Source organism: Barbus barbus, assembly GCF_936440315.1.
Source record: "Barbus barbus genome assembly, chromosome: 5".
NCBI classification, from domain to species: Eukaryota; Metazoa; Chordata; class Actinopteri; order Cypriniformes; family Cyprinidae; genus Barbus; species Barbus barbus.
In genome coordinates, this window is record NC_136733.1 from 12,711,849 (window position 1) to 12,730,578 (window position 18,730).

An 18,730-nucleotide genomic window follows, 5' to 3' on the forward strand; every position below is an offset into this window, starting at 1 on the left:
TCTAATGTTTTTTTTTCTTCTCAACAGAGAGGGTAGCACCAGTATTCTCAATAACATGCTGTCCAGAATGGAACAATATGCCAATAACCTGGAGAACCTGGTAGAGGAGCGAACACAGGCCTACCTTGAGGAGAAACGGAAAGCTGAAAATCTTCTTTACCAAATCCTTCCACAGTAAGAAATGTGTATAATATTTACTATGCAGTTTCCAAACTTTTAATTGCAGATTGAGGAAGAGATTATTAGTTCAAGAGTTCTCTTATTATTAGATAACTTGCATATGACGCAACTTCTACCATATTTTTCATCTAAAACTGGCTGACTGTTCTTTGAGTAAAGTCTGTTTTTCAGACAATTATGTAAGCAGTGAGAACTGTTAAGATTGGGTTAAGACGAAGCAGACAAGCTGACTAATTATAGAGTGCTAAACTCTCTAAGGGAATAGCTAGGAATTAACCAAGCTCATTCATTCTTTAATTAAATGAATTATCATACTAATTGATCTCAAAAGTGATCTTGGGTCTTATTAAGAAAAAGCTGCTGTACAAAGCTCCCATATTTCAATATGCTGTAAATCATTTTCGATTTCAATTTGTTTACACCTTTGTTTAGTTTTTAGATAAGGATTTGTTAAATGAACTTATTTTCTGTTTTCATCTATGAATTGTTAAAATAACTGACAGTTTGCCATTGTATGTCTGCTATTGTGTTTGGACTCGTGTATGGAAAACAATTTCATGGTTCACATCATAACCTAATTCTTCTCACAGTTCAGTGGCGGAGCAGCTCAAGCGTGGGGAGACTGTACAGGCCGAAGCCTTTGACAGTGTTACCATCTATTTCAGTGACATAGTGGGCTTCACGTCAATGTCTGCTGAGAGTACACCATTACAGGTCTGCATATTATTTTTCAATTATCCTAACATTTTCTGATTACATCTAGGTTTAAATTAGATTTTGAATACTTGATGTTCAATGTATCTTCAATGCTAAACTAATAAAAAATATATATTACACACTGTAAAAATTATTGTGATTTTAATGGTAAAAGACAGTAAAAAACCTACAGTAAAAATCTGTTAATTGGTTAAGTTTCCGTACAATATACAGTGTATAACTTGTAAAATACTGTAAAATGTACGATTTTTGGAAGTGAAAAAGAACAATTAATTGTATAATTTACAGTGAAGAACCATGAATTGACATTCCCAGAATTTCCCTTGTGACACTTCACATTTGATGTTTTTTTTGTTGAAATAGTGATTTCTATGTTTCTAAGTGACGTTTTTTTTTTACCGTCTTTACATTATATTATATTATATTATAAAACATTTTTATTTTATTTCCCTTCACTCAAACAAAAAATAAACAAGTATATTATAGTGGCATTCATTATAAACACATTTATTATAAACAGCAAACCTAAACAAATTAAAAAAAAAAGTGAAACTGAAACAACTGTAGAATGGAAAATGTGCCATACAAATACATTTGTGCCTTGTCCATGTTTTGTGTGATTGATGTTAAATGCATTATATACGCTAGCTTGAAGTAGCTGCTAGTTTCAGATGATTAAAAAAAATACTTATGATTTATTCTGAAAATCAGGGCATAATATTTCATTTAAATGTAAAAAAAAAAGCTAATATGTTAATTACAAATAATATACTAAAAGCAATGCTTACAATTAAGAAAAAATGAAACAAGACAAATAAAATACAGTCCAATTATATTGTATTAAGATTTAATTTAAACTTTAAACTATATATACATATATATATATATATATATATATATTAAAAAACAATCTTAGAGGTAATTCACTGAGAGTTAAGTTGGTTATGAATAGATTGTGGAAGATGTAGCACACTACCATGATCTGGCATTTTTCACTGGGAATGTTTACTCAGCGAAAACAACTAAATGAATGATCAGTGTGCATATATCATATTTTGTCTGATCTGTTTATCTGTGGTTGGAGTGAACATAACCATATTTAGTATGCAACTATCCTACAATATTTTATGATTATTTAAGCACTATGCATCATTTCTTTTGCAAGCAACATATCTAAACTTCATAATGTCAGAGAGACAGACTGCAGCATTCTTGTTTGGTCTGAACCACAGAAAAGTCATTCCTTTCCCCTCATTTGCCCCAAGATGGTCATATATTCTTACCTGATGATTGTATAGCAATACATTTTGTGCCAGACATCCATAATGTTTAGCAAAGAGGATATTTTAATTTAATTTGCAAATGTAAAGGCAGTTGTAACCTTAATTTCCCATAGAATAAATCTTGAAATATGCTTAATTTTGCCTAAAACATGGATTCTGGAATCAGTGTGAGAGATTAGATTAAGGCTTGAAACATTCCCTTTTTACAGTTGAAAACATTGTGACTTTTTATAAGACCTTTGAGACTATTGTTAAAGATTTTTTTTTAGACTTCTCATCTGAACTCACAGACCAACTGAGTTTGGAAAGTTACTCTGAAATTAGATCAAATGCACACAACTAAACTGAACCATCATGGTGATTGGAGCACAATGCAGTTCAACAGCTGTTCAAATATATAAATATAAAATCCAGCAATTTTTCAGTGATTAGGCTTATAGCATTATTAATAAACTTCATAATGAAGTTTCATAATGCCTCCATGGTTAATGCATCATATTTTCTGATCTATGTATGCAGATGTCTCTGTAAGGCCTCTTTCTGGGCGTACATCCAGGGATGGGATGGGGGAAGAGAATGGGGCTGGGGGGAGAAAGTATTTTAATTTGAGGGAACCATGGGGAGTTCAAGCAGAAACACATCACAGCAGTCATTTCTATCTTAACCTCCATGAGACGTGGCAGAGCTGCAGACACAATAGACTTTTATTATACATTTTATCATACATTCTGTTTGAACTAATTTAAACGGGGGAGGGGGGTACAGATGTAGAACTATTTCTGTCAAGGTTCTCATCATACCAAAAAAAGGTGGGGAAAAAACACTTCTGGAATAAGAGGAAGTCTCATCTGAATATTCACACTAATGAATTTTGAACTTATTTTGTATTATTTTGTATCAAAGAAATCCTCCAATCCTCCAACACTTTCAAAGTACTTGGATTTTAATTATAGATAGCGGGTTAGTGGAGTTATTGCCAAGTGTATTGCCTTGAATATCTCATAATTTAAAGGAGCATGCAACTTTTCTGAGCTTTTTTTTCTATAGATTATTGGTTTAAACACAAATACATAAGATCATCTTTGAAGCAATTGGCAGATGGCACAACATTCCCCTGTACTATTCATAAGTTCTGTGTAACTATTCTAAGTAGTTGACAGCTGTAATAAAAGCAAATGGTGGGAATAAAGATGCATATATACAGTATATATATATATATATACATTTGTGCTCATAAGATTACATACCCCTTGCAGGATATGCAAATGTGTTAATAATTTTAACTAAATAAGAGGGATCATGAAAATTGCATGTCATTTTTTTATTTAGTACTCTCCTTAATAAGCTATTTCACATAACAGATGTTTATATATACTCCACAAGACAAAATAATAACTGAATTCATAACAAATGACCCCGTTCAAAAGTTTACATACCCTTGAATTTTAATATTCTGATGTTTCCTGGATTATCCCCAGATCTTAATCCATTGTGTTGCCTTCTTAAAAACATATAATAAACAATAACATGCAATTTTCATGATCCCTTTTATTTTATAAAAAAAATAAATTATTAACATTTTGCACATTCTGCAAGGGGCATGTAAATTTATGAGCACAACTGTATATTCTTTATGTTTTTATTATTTTTTGTTAAATTGTAATTTTGTATAAAATACTTTTCTGTTATTCTATTCAGGTGGTAACACTGTTGAATGATCTGTACACATGCTTTGATGCTATCATTGATAATTTTGATGTATATAAGGTGAGTGTCTTTAATAAGCAGTGCAATCATTACATTTTTCCATAAATAATTGTATTATAATTGTGCAAAAACGTATTAAATTTTTGCAGGTGGAGACAATCGGAGATGCATACATGGTGGTCTCAGGTCTTCCTGTAAGGAACGGGAAGCTGCATGCACGTGAGATAGCCAGCATGTCATTGGCTTTGCTGGAACAGGTTAAAACCTTCAAAATCAGACATAGACCTAACGATCAGCTACGGCTGCGAATAGGAATCCACACAGGTATTATTACTGTTTCACAGATTGCATTAATAATATTCATTCATTTTAAGTCTTTAAAGTGTTTATTTATTAGTTTTGAGAAAATCGTGGCAAGTTAAGGCCAAGTGTATAACAAATGCACATGAATATTTGTACAGTAACCCATTTGAAAAGGTTGCTGTCAACTTTGTTTCTTAGTAGCCATAACTAAGGATTTGTATGTAAGGCTTTTTGCAGCATTAATATTTTCTGTTTCTGATTCCACTGGAGTGTCTATGCATCTCTTATATATAAGTAGATATGAAGTTGAGATATAAGGTGCTTATGTCATATACAGTATATGTGATCTCATTGCAGTGTTTTGCTTTTGTTCAGTTGATTTTTTTAACCTGTCAGGAAGCATTAAGATTGTGTTTAAGCAGTTTCTGGATTCCTGCCGTGTATTAATCCCCCTCTCTGCTGCGTGTGTGTGTGTATGTTGAGCAGGCCCTGTCTGTGCTGGTGTAGTGGGTCTTAAGATGCCCCGGTACTGTTTATTTGGAGATACTGTCAACACGGCATCCCGCATGGAGTCTACAGGGGAAGGTTTGTGTCAGAAATATGTTTTTGATCTTTGTTCAGAATGCAGATTTTTACTTTAGAAATTAATACTTTTGTTCAGCAAGGATGCATTAAATAGATCAAAAGTGATAGTAAAAACTTTTATATTTTTTCAAAAAAATAAAATAAGTGCTGTTTAACTTTGTATTCATCAAAGAATCCTGTAAAAATATCAAGCAACATTGATTATAATAAGAAATGTTTCTTGAGCATTAGCATATTCTGAAGGATAACGTGATACTGAAGACTAGAGTAATGGCTTGTAATAATTCTGCTTTGCCATCAAAGATTGTACTTTAAAGGTGCCATAGAATGGAAAACTGTCTTTACCTTGGCATAGTTTAATAATAAGAGTTCTGTACATGGAAATTACATACAATGAGCCTCAAACACCATTGTTTCCTCCTTATGTAAATCTCGTGAATAAAAAAGAATAGGCGAATCAGAACATAACACCGACTGTTACGTAAAAGTCAGGATCACTAATAGGTCCGCCCCCCAACATTTGCATATACCCGCCCATGTTCGAAAATGGCAGATCATGGAAATAAATGTTATGTTCCAGTCTGTGCAGGGGATGAGAAGTGCTGGGATGGGTTGGTGTCTGTATTCAGAAAGGCACGGAAAACAAATAACGCGTTCTAATAAAATAACGCCAGCCACTAAAGGGACATGGTTAGCTCGTTGCTAGCTGTAGCCTGTTACAGTACATAAGATTTCACTTACCACAGAGATGATGGCGAATGATTTACAGATCCTGAGAACCACTGACAAGCATCTGATCTTGTAAAAGTGTGTAGTAAGTACTGCCGCTCCATAGTATATACAGAGTACATGCGATCGCGAATCTCGAAACTGAAAGTAAATCGTGCATTTGAAAACAGTTTTTAATGCCCAGCATATTAATAGCGGCTCCCTGATGCCCGCATTTTATTTAATATAATTACCCAACGATATAACTGCCCAAGAAAGTATTGAAATATATATTTTCCCTGTGTTTCTTTCCTGTGATCTACTGAAATGAGCAGCACTGCGAAACAGCCAATCAGAGCAGAGCTCAACATTATTATTCATGACCCTTCCAAATAAGCCAATAACAGACAGTTTCATTCTGGGGAGAAATCCTAGGGTGGTAAATGGACATGTAAAATGTTTCTGAAGAATTTTTGCACTTACTTAAGCCACATACCTTCTATGTAGATATCAGAGAACAATTTAAAATATTGTATCAATGCATTCTATGGCACCTTTAATATCAGGGCTTGAAAACGAAAAAAAAAGTCAATCGGTTCACTCCGAGCAGAATCGATATTTTAACGTTTCCGTTCATGCGTTCCTCTGTATAGATGGTAATGAAGTTGGCCTCAGGTAATTGTGCTGTGGGATGTGTTTCACATACATTTATTTATTTGTGTCGACTCGCCATGATATCAACGGCGAGACTGACCGATTTTCCAAAAGGCTTCATTGAATAAACATTAGCACATAATGCACGTTTAAAAATCAAAACGAGGTGCGGGTGATTTTATATCACTGTATTTCTGAGGGAAGATTGTCTTTAGAAAATGTTCGATGTAATTTTCACTTCATCTTGCATGTTATATGCCTGATAAATCAGCGTTTGTAAGCTCAGCGCTGCTTTGTGTAATGTACAGCACAACAGCCATTTCCGGGAAAACCTCTACCTCTCCCGCTATATCTCCTGCTGACAGAGAATGAATTAGCATTTTTAAGTCCGTCCAAGTAGTTATCGCCACATCTCAGTCTGTCTGATTTACGCAGCGAACATATTTTGCTTGTTATCAAAAAATAATCTACTCTGTCTGTTGTTACGGATTCTATTTGGATGTCAACCGGAAGTTAAGTTAGGGCCACAAAAGCACGCATGCGCAGTAACGTTTGTTTATGTTGTTGCTGTTGAAACCGTCTATTATTACTGTTCCGAAACCGGTTCGAGTAGAAAGAATAATGGTTAATACCGTTATTTTTGAAATTGTCTTTGTCTATAATAATAATAAAGTTGCAACTTCTGTAAAAGCACAGGCACCTACCATTATATGTGGTACAATATTTGTTCGAAAACCTAGTGAGCTGTCTACCTAGACAGCATTTTAAGACATCATTGGTGTGTTCCTGGTGTGGCAGAGGCAAATCGGAAAGGGAGACTTTAAATTTAGCTGACTACGCCACCCTGTAAAACAGGGAAAATTATGAATTGATCACCTATAAAGGGCACACAGGAATGTGGTTTCAAAAACAGAGGCCGGAGATGTGAATACCAAAGTACAAAAGCTTTATTTCACAATATTCAAACACTAGTCTTAAAAACATTAGGTTGTAGACCAGAGTAGATTACACAAGAGAACCAGAAACAAAAGAAAGGAAACCGAGGCTTACCTATGGCAGGTAGGCCAGTTTAAGGAGCACAAGGCTCTTATAAAATTGCAAAGATCTTACCACCAGGTGCACAAGTCTCACTACACTCACACACACTAAGTGTGACAAAGTCCCACCATTGCACACAAGGGCCAACTAGCGGCCTGCCTGGGAGCCTCAGTTCCTGCAACAAAAGACAGAGTTAATCAAATAAATCTCAAAAAACAAAAATAGTGATAGCAAATTGTACAAATGCTTAACACTTAAATGAAAATGACAGAAAAATCAAGACACCTGCAAGGAGGTAAAAAAACCCCCATCTCATCCAACAGGTGGACGTTTACTCCAATTTCATATAAACATACAAATAGGTAAAGAAAAAGCAAATATAGACTAAAGAACAAAATAACAAAGCAATATAGACAAATTACTAAATAGAAAAAAATAAACAAATAGAAAAAAAGACAAAATTAGCAAACAAGGATGAATAAATCAACAATAATTAGCAGAACACATATGCGCAGGAGAGCTGGTCTGCTGGAGGATAACGATAAACTGCGTGGACCCATGCTGAAACGCAGGCTTAACTCTCAGGAAATAACGTCAACAAAGCAGCAGCATCAAAGATTGTTGCCCTGCAGGCTGCACTGAGTGCAATGGATCCTAGATCAAACTATTCCTCCTAAAATGATTAAATGTAAAATTATTTACCAGTTAAAATACCGTGCATGAACCGCAGTGGTTACACATACCTTCATGTTGTTGCTATAGCCACGAGTCTGGTCGCACACACAAACGGACATCAACACGGCGAACAGGCACAGGATTACAGCAGAAGCATGTTGAATGAGAAAGACATCCTCCAACCAACCACTATGATGTTTGTCCATCGGAAAACTACAATCCGAATAAAAACGAGTTACCTCAAGCGCACCTCTCGATGCTGACTAGTTAGCAGACACATACCTGTGAGACGGTAAGAGCCAAAAACCGGAATGGGCGGGCCTCGGGCAGACGCTCAATCGGTGCTCTAACACAGCGGTGCCTTAAAAGCCTACTTTTATACACCCGTGAAAGTATATGATTGGACAACTCATGCCTTCGTGGCATATTTAAAAAAACAACGCACCCACAGTTCATCCCACTACACTGGTATGTAGATGATGAGATGACTGTCAACAGAGATAAATTGTATTAATGGAACGCAGAGTTGAAAGAAATGTCAGTTATATAGTACCGTTCCCCATGGCTGCATTTATTTGATTAAATACAGTACAGCTCTGGTCTTCAGTGTCACATGCTGGTTAGGACGATGCTATAGAAGGTAGGTGCCTATGTGGACAGTAGACAGCGAGGCAGCTCACTAGGGTTGGAACAAAGCTGCTCAGTAGTGTTGTATACTTGTGTACTAATATGCGTTTCACATATTCGCAAGTAACAGCTGTTATTCATAACAGCTGTTATTCATGAGACTTACCACATGTATCGACTTACAGTCCACTTCCTGAGGTGGGCTTTATTAATAATTAATAATTAGTGACAAGGAACCAGTATCTGATATCCGGTTTGATTTATAACATGTAATAATATGTTTACTGCTTGTTGGAGCTTAATGCACAGTTAGCCATAAGGAGCCCACACATTATGGAGTGTATTTCAGATTAAGAGCATTATGTTGTTCCTCCTATAGACAGGACAGTTTGGTCATTGCTCTATAATTATCCATAGTGTGTCTGTTGCCATTCTTATAACTGGCAAATCATCTTTTATCAAGGTGTCGTCTCACTCACAGCTATGCATTTATATTGATTGGCCAGTGGCCACTGATCTCTATTATAGATCAGTGGCTGTGGCTCTTAAAGGGATAGTTCACTCGGAAATGAAATGACAGCATACAGTGGCCAAAACTTAAAGTTATCATACAGTAAAAGTAATCCACACAGTCTTCTGAAATCATACAGCAGTTTGTATGGTGCAATTTAAGCTATTATTCATTCAAAAAACCTTCCCACATCTCACCTCAGATCTCATTATTGAACATATTCACTCACTATGTTTTTGTTATATGGAAATGAGCAGCTTTTACATTCTTCAAAATATGTCCTTTTATGTTGTACAGAAAAAAAACAAAAAACTTGAGGTCGAGTAAATAATGACAATTTTTATCTTCCTGTTCATGATTATCATTTCCTCCACAGCTCTGAGGATACATGTGTCTTCAGCCACCAAAGAGGTGCTGGATGAGTTTGGCTATTTCGATCTCCAGCTGCGAGGAGATGTGGAGATGAAGGTATTAAGTTTCAGTTATGCTTGCTTTCTGAAGTGATAAACCATGTAAAAATGGGAAAGAATAAATATTTTTCATAAATTATTTTAAAATATATTTGTTTGTTTGTGTGAGCTATTTTGCATGAGTAATTTTCTTTAAAGGTACAGTATTCCTAAAAAAAAATCAATGGTAATTTTCTTTTTCCAACACAGAAAACAGACAGAAAACTACTAGTCAGATCATGTAGAGCATTTCAGAGCACAATCTTTCTTGATTATAAAACTCTTAATAGAATTATGATAAGATTAAACAATATCAAATGACAATTATTTTAAATCCTGCAGTATGTTAGTTCATCTAGTAGGATTTTGTTATTCTGATTGATTCTGAATCCTTGAGGATTGGCTCCATACTATGCTTTCAATAGAATTCTGTATATCTTTTAGGATTTTTTGAATAAGCAATGTTTTTCCAGCAAAATGAAAATAATAATGTTCCTATCACTTTCATATTTTCAAATGATGAAATATCCACATGCAATGCAACCTAAGTCCCGTGAAATCTGAACTTTATTGTATTGATGATGGCCTTTTATACCAATCTGAGTCTTATAATGCTTAGATCATCATAGAGGACTGTCCACTGTCTGTCTTTGCAGGATTCTTTATATTCTTTAGACTTTTCATTAAGAAAGAGCATGTTGCTCATTGTTGACTAGTTCCTCCAGCGAGCTGTCTGAGTGCTCATTGATGCATGCTATTGATCGGTGCTGTTCCTCTCTTTTAGGGTAAAGGCAAAATGAGAACGTATTGGCTTCTGGGAGAGAAGACAGATGTCTATGTTATCTGAGAGCACTGTTGATGACAGGAAGTTGTCAGGATCAGAGCCACTGTTTCATATATTTGTTCTGTGTCTGAAAGGGTTTCTCGCTCTTGCATGGAACAACACATTATAAAACCTTTTGAGGGAGGTCAATTCAGGTATATTTCATACCTGCTTTAAAACTGAAAAAAAAAAAAAAAACACAACTGTACAGTTTTTTTTTTTTTTACAGATGTTCTTGTTGTGCTGATGGTTAAGTACATCATTCCAGGTGAAATTCTTATTTTTTGTGCTTTCTATAATCAGATTTTTGGAGACTGGTGATGTGTATTTGAAATTTTCTTAACACTTTCAAGTGCATTGAATGATGGTTATCAAGACTGAGAACAGATTGAAGTTTTATCAGAATGTAATATTTGTATATATGTATATCCAAGACATTGTAAGATATTTTGTTCAATAAACTGAATTAAAAGCAGGTTCTTGTGTTGTCATTACTAGTAAAAGCTCTTGTAAATATAGACTCGACAGTTCTAAAGAATTGTGAATATTAATGAATCCTTCCTGAAGGGCTCTTTTTCACTCAACTCACCTTCCCAATGGGCTTTGCAGCTTAGCACAATAGAAAAAGAAAATTGCGCACTTGAATATCTCACTTTTTCTCGGAGCTCCATTAACTGCAACTCTCAAGCTAAATACTCCAGTTTTTTCTCATCGTTGTATTTTATCTCATACAGGTCAGCTTATAAATTATCCACACTTTAAATAGGATACAATCGTCTTATTGATCACAACCTAAAAGAAAACAATGTAGTCAAAACTATCTAAACTAAGTATATATATATATATATATATATATATATATATATATATATATATATATATACATATAGTATTTAGCAATGGCTTAATCTACAGTAATTACTGGAAGAAAGAACTGCCAATTGCTGGTTGGTTCCTACTAATGTAGGACAATGACCATCAGTTTAAAAAATTAATAGAACAACATTTTCAGTATTTCCATATTATAAAGTATTAAGTGTTACTCTCTCTTTGAAACCATACACTGTCTGCTCGTTAAAGAACTCCCTGATCATCACTGCTCACTCAACAGTTTGGTGGTAAATAGGGATGACGTCGTAGTCTGATCATTAAGAATCCATTTGGTATTTGTGCCTTCAGTGGACTGCATCTGTGTGTGTGTGAGTGCATGTGTGTGTGTGTACGCACTCATGTTCACAGACGCTTCCCACCCCCATGATTCTTAATTACCGCCCACTAGCAAGTTCTGTCACAGTCAGTCCTGTTGCCAAGAGGTCATCCTCCAAAGCTTTGCACTGATAAACTCAGTAACAAACATGCTTGGCCAGTGCTTTACGAGATATAATCGTAGCCTTCAATTTATAATCATGGTTCATTACAAAAAAAGCAATTGTTAGTTACTTATGTAAGGCTGGTGCCAATATGTCTGATTTACCCCTCGACGAAACAAAAGGCTCTCCTGAAAATTAACACTTGAACTATCTCCTGCAGATGTAAAAGGAACTTCAGAGATGCAGCACACAGTGCAGCTCACACTTCACACACACTATTTCCCCTTCACCCCCCTCCTCCTCCTCACATAAAATACACTGAAACCTATGCAATGTTAGGTATGCACAAGAAGTAACTATGCATGTTTGATATCATTTAAAGTGTCTCTGTGCGCCTGGTAAAATGGTCTCATTCTCCCAACCATAATGAAAAGCTAAAAGAAGTTATAAAATATGAGAAAAGTCATGTGTCTCTTAAAAAGGTGTTTCCCTCCCCAGATCCCCCATTCAGATACCTCCTGCATGTAAAACAAGAACCCATTCAAGTACAAATTCTGATCTCACAGCGTGAATCCCTCAACAGGGAACCAAATTGTAATTATAATGACAAACGCCACCTTTTGGTAAGAATATTGAATTAGCTGGGTATATAAGGAAAAGGTGCAAAAACGTTCGGGGAGTCTGTAAGCTGACTTCCCACACAAATGCTGTGTGTAGTTTTTGTTGACAGGTAATAATTTCTACAAATTCCTCTATTTCTGAATTGTTGTTATGACATGTTCAACTGATGATTTTATCCTTATGAATTGGATTTTGAATTATTGCTTCATTACCTGATCAATAAATTGTAAACGTTTGATTGTATTCTGACCGACTCTGAGATTTGTTTTCCCAAGTAGATTGTCGGATTCGTATATTTCCACAAGTTTGCGTCAGGGATTAGTGACGACTAATACCCAATACCTAAATTCACGTGTGCTTGGATGAGGAGACGAGTAAGTTTCTGACTAGAATCAGCAGATGCTGTTTGATCAGCCTAGATCTGAATGCGTCGATGACCTCTGTTCTAATTTAATGTTACTTTAGATAAGTTTACGTGGGAAAAGCCACGAGCTTGGCCAGACAAAGCCATTTTGAAGAAAGGTAAAGTTAATCGACTAATGTTCTTAAATGGTGGTCAAAAAGGAAGACTCTACTAAAGTAAACGATTGAATTAAGTTCCTGAGGGGCAGCCAAGGAGGCTAAGTATTACATCTTTGATTCTGCACGTGGGAATACGGCAAATCTCAGATATTTAGCCAAATACCTCTGTTTTGGGTCATTGGAACTGACAAAATTGTGCCGGAGACCTAGTGAGGAACTCGAAGCGATATAGTTTCCTGATCTAAGCGGGTAAAGTATAATCAGAGCTTAACAGAACAATCAAACATTCGTTCACTTTAATGATGCACAGATATCATTAAAACCTTTCATTTATGGAGTCAGATGAAACAACGAGTTATTATATGTGAAAGAAATATATTGCATTTAATCTTGTTGTGTTGCTAAAAGGAAAGACAAGCAATACGCAGAGAGACCTTCCTCGTTTTATTGGAAACCTCCATTGGACCTATAAACGAGCCTTACACTTAACTAAAAGTCAAAATCACTATCTGATGGTTTCAAATTAGGACTTTGGGAGTCAGTGTAATTCATTAGGAAGACGGTGTAAAAACAATGATACTGTTCCGGGACTGAATTTTGGAGAGGCACAAAAAACATTACAGAATAGATCTAAATGAACAACTTAAAAATATAATTTAAATGTATTTAACTTTTAAGCAACAACATTAAATTGTTTAGGAATTGAGCCAGTTCAAAGACTTTCTGTCAAGTTCCTCTGAGAAAACCAATTTTGTGAAAACAAAGGGAAACACTGAATTAATGAAGTCTAAAATGACTTGTTGCCACAGTTACCCAACGTTAATCCCTGCTGAAAGCGTGAAAGAGGACAGAACAGCTCTGATTGACAGCACAGCTGTGTGAAAGTAAACCATCCTGATCCAAAGAGCATCAGCAAGTGATTAAAGCTCTCCTCTCTCAGAGTGAAAAGGTAACCATTTTCTCCTTTGGCACACAAGTGCATTTATTTTATTAGAGAAGAATTAACTAGTCACTTGCTCTTCATTAAAACAAGTAGTCATACTTGGCATGGAAAACATGACACAACTTTATTGTTGGTTATAAACTTGACAAAAATGATGACATGAAAGAAGATATTTTACGGGATATTTTTACATTCATCTTTTTGATGGGTACAGCACTGTGTCGTCGAGTTGATCTAGTTGTTCGCCGATTGGTGTACTAAAAGTGGCATTTCTTTTAAATGGATGATCCTTAGTTTGAACTGCTGTCACACCCTGTAAAAAGAAAACATTACTCGTAAACCCACTCCAGTGCTGCAAGATATAAACATATTGACTGAAATTTCACAGTAGATGCTGACCTGAATCTTCTGATAGTTATCACTCCAAAATGGGATGGCTTTCTCAGCTGTGTAATCATGATCCTGAAACAGACAAGCTGTTTAACGCCGAAAGACCATAAATTCAAACACACCAGTGCACACATATGCAAAAGTATTGTCACAGCAATAATATTATATTTGAAGGTTACGGTGAATAGAAACAGACCATGGTCAGTGGTGCACGAACAAACTTAAAACCCTCCGCCTCGTAGTCTGCTTTGGTCACAGAGCACAACTCAGGGGCTGGAGGCTCTGCGTTCATCTCTGCATGTATCTGATCTCTGTAAAATAGATTACAGTGTTATGTTAAAAAACTGCATAGTTGGTTTGCATTTGTGATTCAATCAAGGACTTCTAATATACTTAGAGAGAGAAATCTGTTCATCTCACTGGCAGTTGTTCAGCTGACACATGTAGCCTAGAAGTACTCAAACTGCATACTGCCATCTTTGCTTCAGGCCCAAAAAGTTTCAAAGAAAATGTTGATACCCTGTTATTGAGTTTAGATGTTTAATAAAGCTTTTCTGCTTGAAAATGGTTTTAATATTGCAAAATACACAGTCACTATGATGTCTGGAGATGATGAAGTAATGACTCATGACTAAGTGAAGCAGAAGGAGTTTCTCTAAATCAACAGATAGTGGAAACAAAACAGATTGAAATATATGTATGCACGCCTGTCTAACATTTATTCACATTGACAGTGATCTGACATAGAGGAAGAGCCAACTCAGCCTTAATATATTACGATTATATAAAAACAAGAAATGAATTATGATGCTTAAAATGAGATTAAATATTTGTACTTTATGTTAGAACTGCATAAATAAAGTAGCATTCACCTTTAGATCCATTGACTGTTTTTCTAGAAAGTGAAGCAGTTTGGCTAAAATGGTTTAATGTGAACTTGCTGTTGATAAATGAAATTCTTCTATAAAAGTTTATTAGTCTTTTCATGCCCGCCTATACCAGCTCTATGGGTATGAGGTACTGTCTCACTTCAGAATGATATTTCTCTCTCTCTTTTAATTTAAAAACAATAATGCAACCACTTGTCTGGGGTCTGAGACTTTTTGTCAAGGTTATGTTCAAAAATGAATTAGAATGTTGCATAATAAATAAAAAATACAATTATTTAATTGAACTATGAATCTAACCATGACACAAACATTCTTCCATCACTCCTCTCCCACTGTTTCCTCTACTGACACATGAAACAAGAAATGTGGGAGGATCATAAAATGTAATTCGCGTTTTACACACAATGAGGTCCTTAAACATTAAGTAAATGTTTGTTTATTTAGCTACCTTATTCTTTTGATGAGGTCATTTTCCAGATGTTCAGCCCGGTTTCCTAAAATGAAAACAATAGTGAAGTTTACCAATACGATTTAGGAAGTAGAAAGAACAGAGGGCTTTTATTTGAAAGGACCTCTGTGGAGTACAGAAGAGCGAAAATGAATTTTAATAATTAACAATAAGTCAAATGAATTTAATAATGCAAATGACATTTTTTAAACCCTAGGTCAGCTGACAGAACTGTCACTATTCCTATGAGTCCAGTTCTGCATTTTTACTGTGTTACATTTGTGGATTATGCACATGTTTTTAAATGTTCTGCTAATTTACGTGCATCAGGTAAACCCTACTGGCTGACATAAGTTTTGTCAAGAATGCATCACAGAAGCATCAGCTAAAAACAGCTGAAAAAACATAAATTCAACATTCTGTGTCGTTTTTCAGCAAATGTTTATTTATGACTTTATAAAATCCTAACACCTGTATCATTTTAACCTACCTTTTTGTCGCACCCCAAGGCTTTTAGGAGAACTGAAAGTAGCTTTGAATGTACTGATCCCCTCTACTTTAGCAGCCACGTCCAAGGTAAGAATCCCTGTGTGTCCGTACTTATGAACACATGATCTAGGCCCGGTCCTGTCTAGCAATGCAGTAGCCCTCTGAAACGCATGAAAGAAGAAAAGTGAAAAGTATAACATGTCATTGTAAAGGTGAAGTGTGATAAGACATCAGCGTTCATACTGCAACTACAGATGTACCACCAAGATGACAAACAAAACTTCGCTAAGCCTCAGCCTGGAGGATAATTTAAACATGCTGTGTGAAACATAAGTTACCTCCTCAACCCAGTTTCCCAGTAAACACCTTCCACCCAGTTTATTTTCCTCATCCTCTGAAGTTATTGCACTCACGTTCTTTTGCGTTACGCCACTGTTTGATAAGCAACAGCCTGGGATAGTCTGAGGCTTAAATAATTAAACAGAGCTCAGTAAACAGAACTTTCTGTAACATTAAGATCACAACACAATCTTGGAAAAATTATCTTTTCAAACGATGCATGCATTTTATTGCATTACTTAGTTCTTATTATTTAAAATTTCTTTAAAACGATGAAAACCTAAATAAATTGTGTGTGTTATATTATACACACATATAAATACATAAATATACAGCGGGTAAAATAAGTATTGAACGTGTCACTATTTTTCTCAGTACATATATTTCTAAAAGTGCTGTTGACATGAACTTTTCACCAGATGTCAGTAACAAGTAATCCATACGAAGAAAGCAAAACAAATAAGTTCAGAAATTAAATTTTGTGTAATAAAGTGGAATGACACAAGAAAAAAGTGTTGAACACATGAAGAAAGGAAGGTTCAAAACAGCATAGAAAGCCAGGACACCAGCTGAAATCTATCAGTAATTAGAAGCAATCCTGCCCCTTGTCCGTGGAAATTAATATAAGCTGGTTCAGTCCCAATTGATGGCCTACGAAAAGGTGTCTCATTACCAACGGGTCACACAAGAAACATGTCATGATGGGTAAAATTCTCAAGACCTTCGCAACCTTATTGTTGCAAAACATACTGATGGCATTGGTTACAGAAGGATTTCTATACTTCTGAATGTTCCAGTGAGCACTGTTGGGGCCATAATCCGGAAGTGTAAAGAATGTAATTTCACCATAAACCGGCCACAACCAGGTGCTCCTCGCAAGATTTCTGACAGAGGAGTGAAAAGAATTATCAGAAGAGTTGTCCAAGAGCCAAGGATCGCTTGTGGAGAGCTTCAGAAAGACCTGGAATTAGCATGTACAATTGTTTCAAAGAAAACAATAAGTAATACACTAATCTGCCGTGGCCTGTATGCACGTTCACCAGGCAAGGCACTATTGCTGAAGAAAAAGCATGTTGAAACTCATTTAAAGTTTGCTGCACAACATTTAGACAAGCCTGTGAAATACTAAGAGAATACAGTCTGGTCAGATGAGACAAATACAGTCTGGTCAGATGAGTCACAATACACACCATGTTTGGAGGTCAAATTGCACTGTACATCACCCCAAAACATGTTGCACTGGCAAAATTCATGTAACTGAAGGAAGGATGAATGGAAAAATGACATTCTTGATAAAAATCTGCTGCATCTACCAGGATGATGAAGATGAAATGAGGGTGGACATTTCCAAGTAGGGCTCGCTACAGCCCACAAGATCCAGAGGGCGTGGTTGGATCCACATCTAGGGGGTGGAGATTGGTAGGTTTAGGGGTGGAGATGGGTAGGTTTAGGTATCAGGGGGTGGAGATGGGTAGGTTTAGGTATATGTAAGGTGGGAAGAGTTGGATCTGGATCCAACCACGCCCCCTGGATCTTGTGGGCTGCAGCGAGATGCTCCTCGACATTTCAGTGAGACAATGATCCCAAACACACAGCCAAGGAAACTCTCAGTTGGTTTCAGAGAAAGAAAGTAAAGCTGCTAGAATGGCCCAGCCAATCACCTGACTTGAATCCAATAGAAAATCTATGGAAAGAGCTAAAGATCAGAGTTCATAGAGGCCCATGGAACCTTCAAGATTTGAAGACTGTGTGGAAGAATGGGCCAAAATCACACCTGAGCAATGCATACGACTAGTTTCCCCAAACAGGAGGTCATTACCAACAAAGGCTTTTGTAGGAAGTATTAACTACATTTCATTAAGCGCGTTCAATACTTTTCCCCTGGGTCATTCCATTTTATTACACATAACTTTAATTTCTGAATTTATTTGTAGTGTTTTCTTTGTATGTATGGATTATTTGGGTTGTTACCGACATGTAGTGAAAATGTCATGTCAACAGCACCTTTATAAATATATTTACTCAGAAAAATGGTGACATATTCAATACTTATTTTACCTGTTTACCTGAGACATGAAATCATTGGCGTATTGTGGATCAGTTTTCACATCACTCAGTGGGATGTCACCAGGCATTTCCCCAAAAGATGGATAGGACTGGCATCCAGGAATCTGGAAAACATTTGGAGAACGTTGAACTGGTACATTCTGTTAAGTCACTTTCAGACAGTAACTTAATGTTGTACACTGTGCTGAATGTATTAGTACTTTCTCTGAACTTTTTCCCAAAACCACAAGTCAGACGGCTCCAGACTGTTGAACTGAGGTTAGAATAGTGACCAAAGTGTCATGCTTACTGAAGAAAACAAAACACAGAATCTATAAAATTCAGACCAATTAAGCCCCTTTTTATGTTTAGATGTAGGTTTTACATAAATCAATATCTTATTCTGAACTTTCAAAGACCACAGGGAAAATCTGTGCAAAATCTGATTTAAACTTGAAAACAAACATAATGT

General features: G+C 35.9%; 2 protein-coding genes across 2 annotated transcripts in view; one reads left to right on the forward strand and one right to left on the reverse strand.

The window, feature by feature from the left end:
• The window catches only part of LOC306870269 (atrial natriuretic peptide receptor 2-like), a 62,965-nt gene extending 52,229 nt beyond the window's left edge, over positions 1-10,736 (forward strand). Inside the window, exons 16-22 of the mRNA XM_079417435.1 lie at positions 28-174; positions 771-894; positions 3,879-3,947; positions 4,037-4,211; positions 4,677-4,775; positions 9,365-9,456; positions 10,222-10,736. Of these exons, the coding sequence (XP_079273561.1) occupies positions 28-174; positions 771-894; positions 3,879-3,947; positions 4,037-4,211; positions 4,677-4,775; positions 9,365-9,456; positions 10,222-10,284 (769 nt within the window). The 3' untranslated portion in view covers positions 10,285-10,736. The remainder of the gene's footprint in view (positions 1-27; positions 175-770; positions 895-3,878; positions 3,948-4,036; positions 4,212-4,676; positions 4,776-9,364; positions 9,457-10,221) is intronic.
• Positions 10,737-13,849: 3,113 nt separating this feature from the next.
• LOC306870521 (sperm-associated antigen 8-like) lies at positions 13,850-18,347 on the reverse strand (the record flags this gene model as incomplete). Its single annotated transcript, XM_079417826.1, has 6 exons — positions 13,850-13,969; positions 14,056-14,118; positions 14,243-14,357; positions 15,385-15,430; positions 15,875-16,034; positions 18,279-18,347. The coding sequence occupies 6 exons, from the start codon at positions 18,345-18,347 to the stop codon at positions 13,850-13,852; spliced, it is 573 nt and encodes a 190-aa protein (XP_079273952.1).
• Between the last annotated feature and the right edge of the window lie 383 nt (positions 18,348-18,730).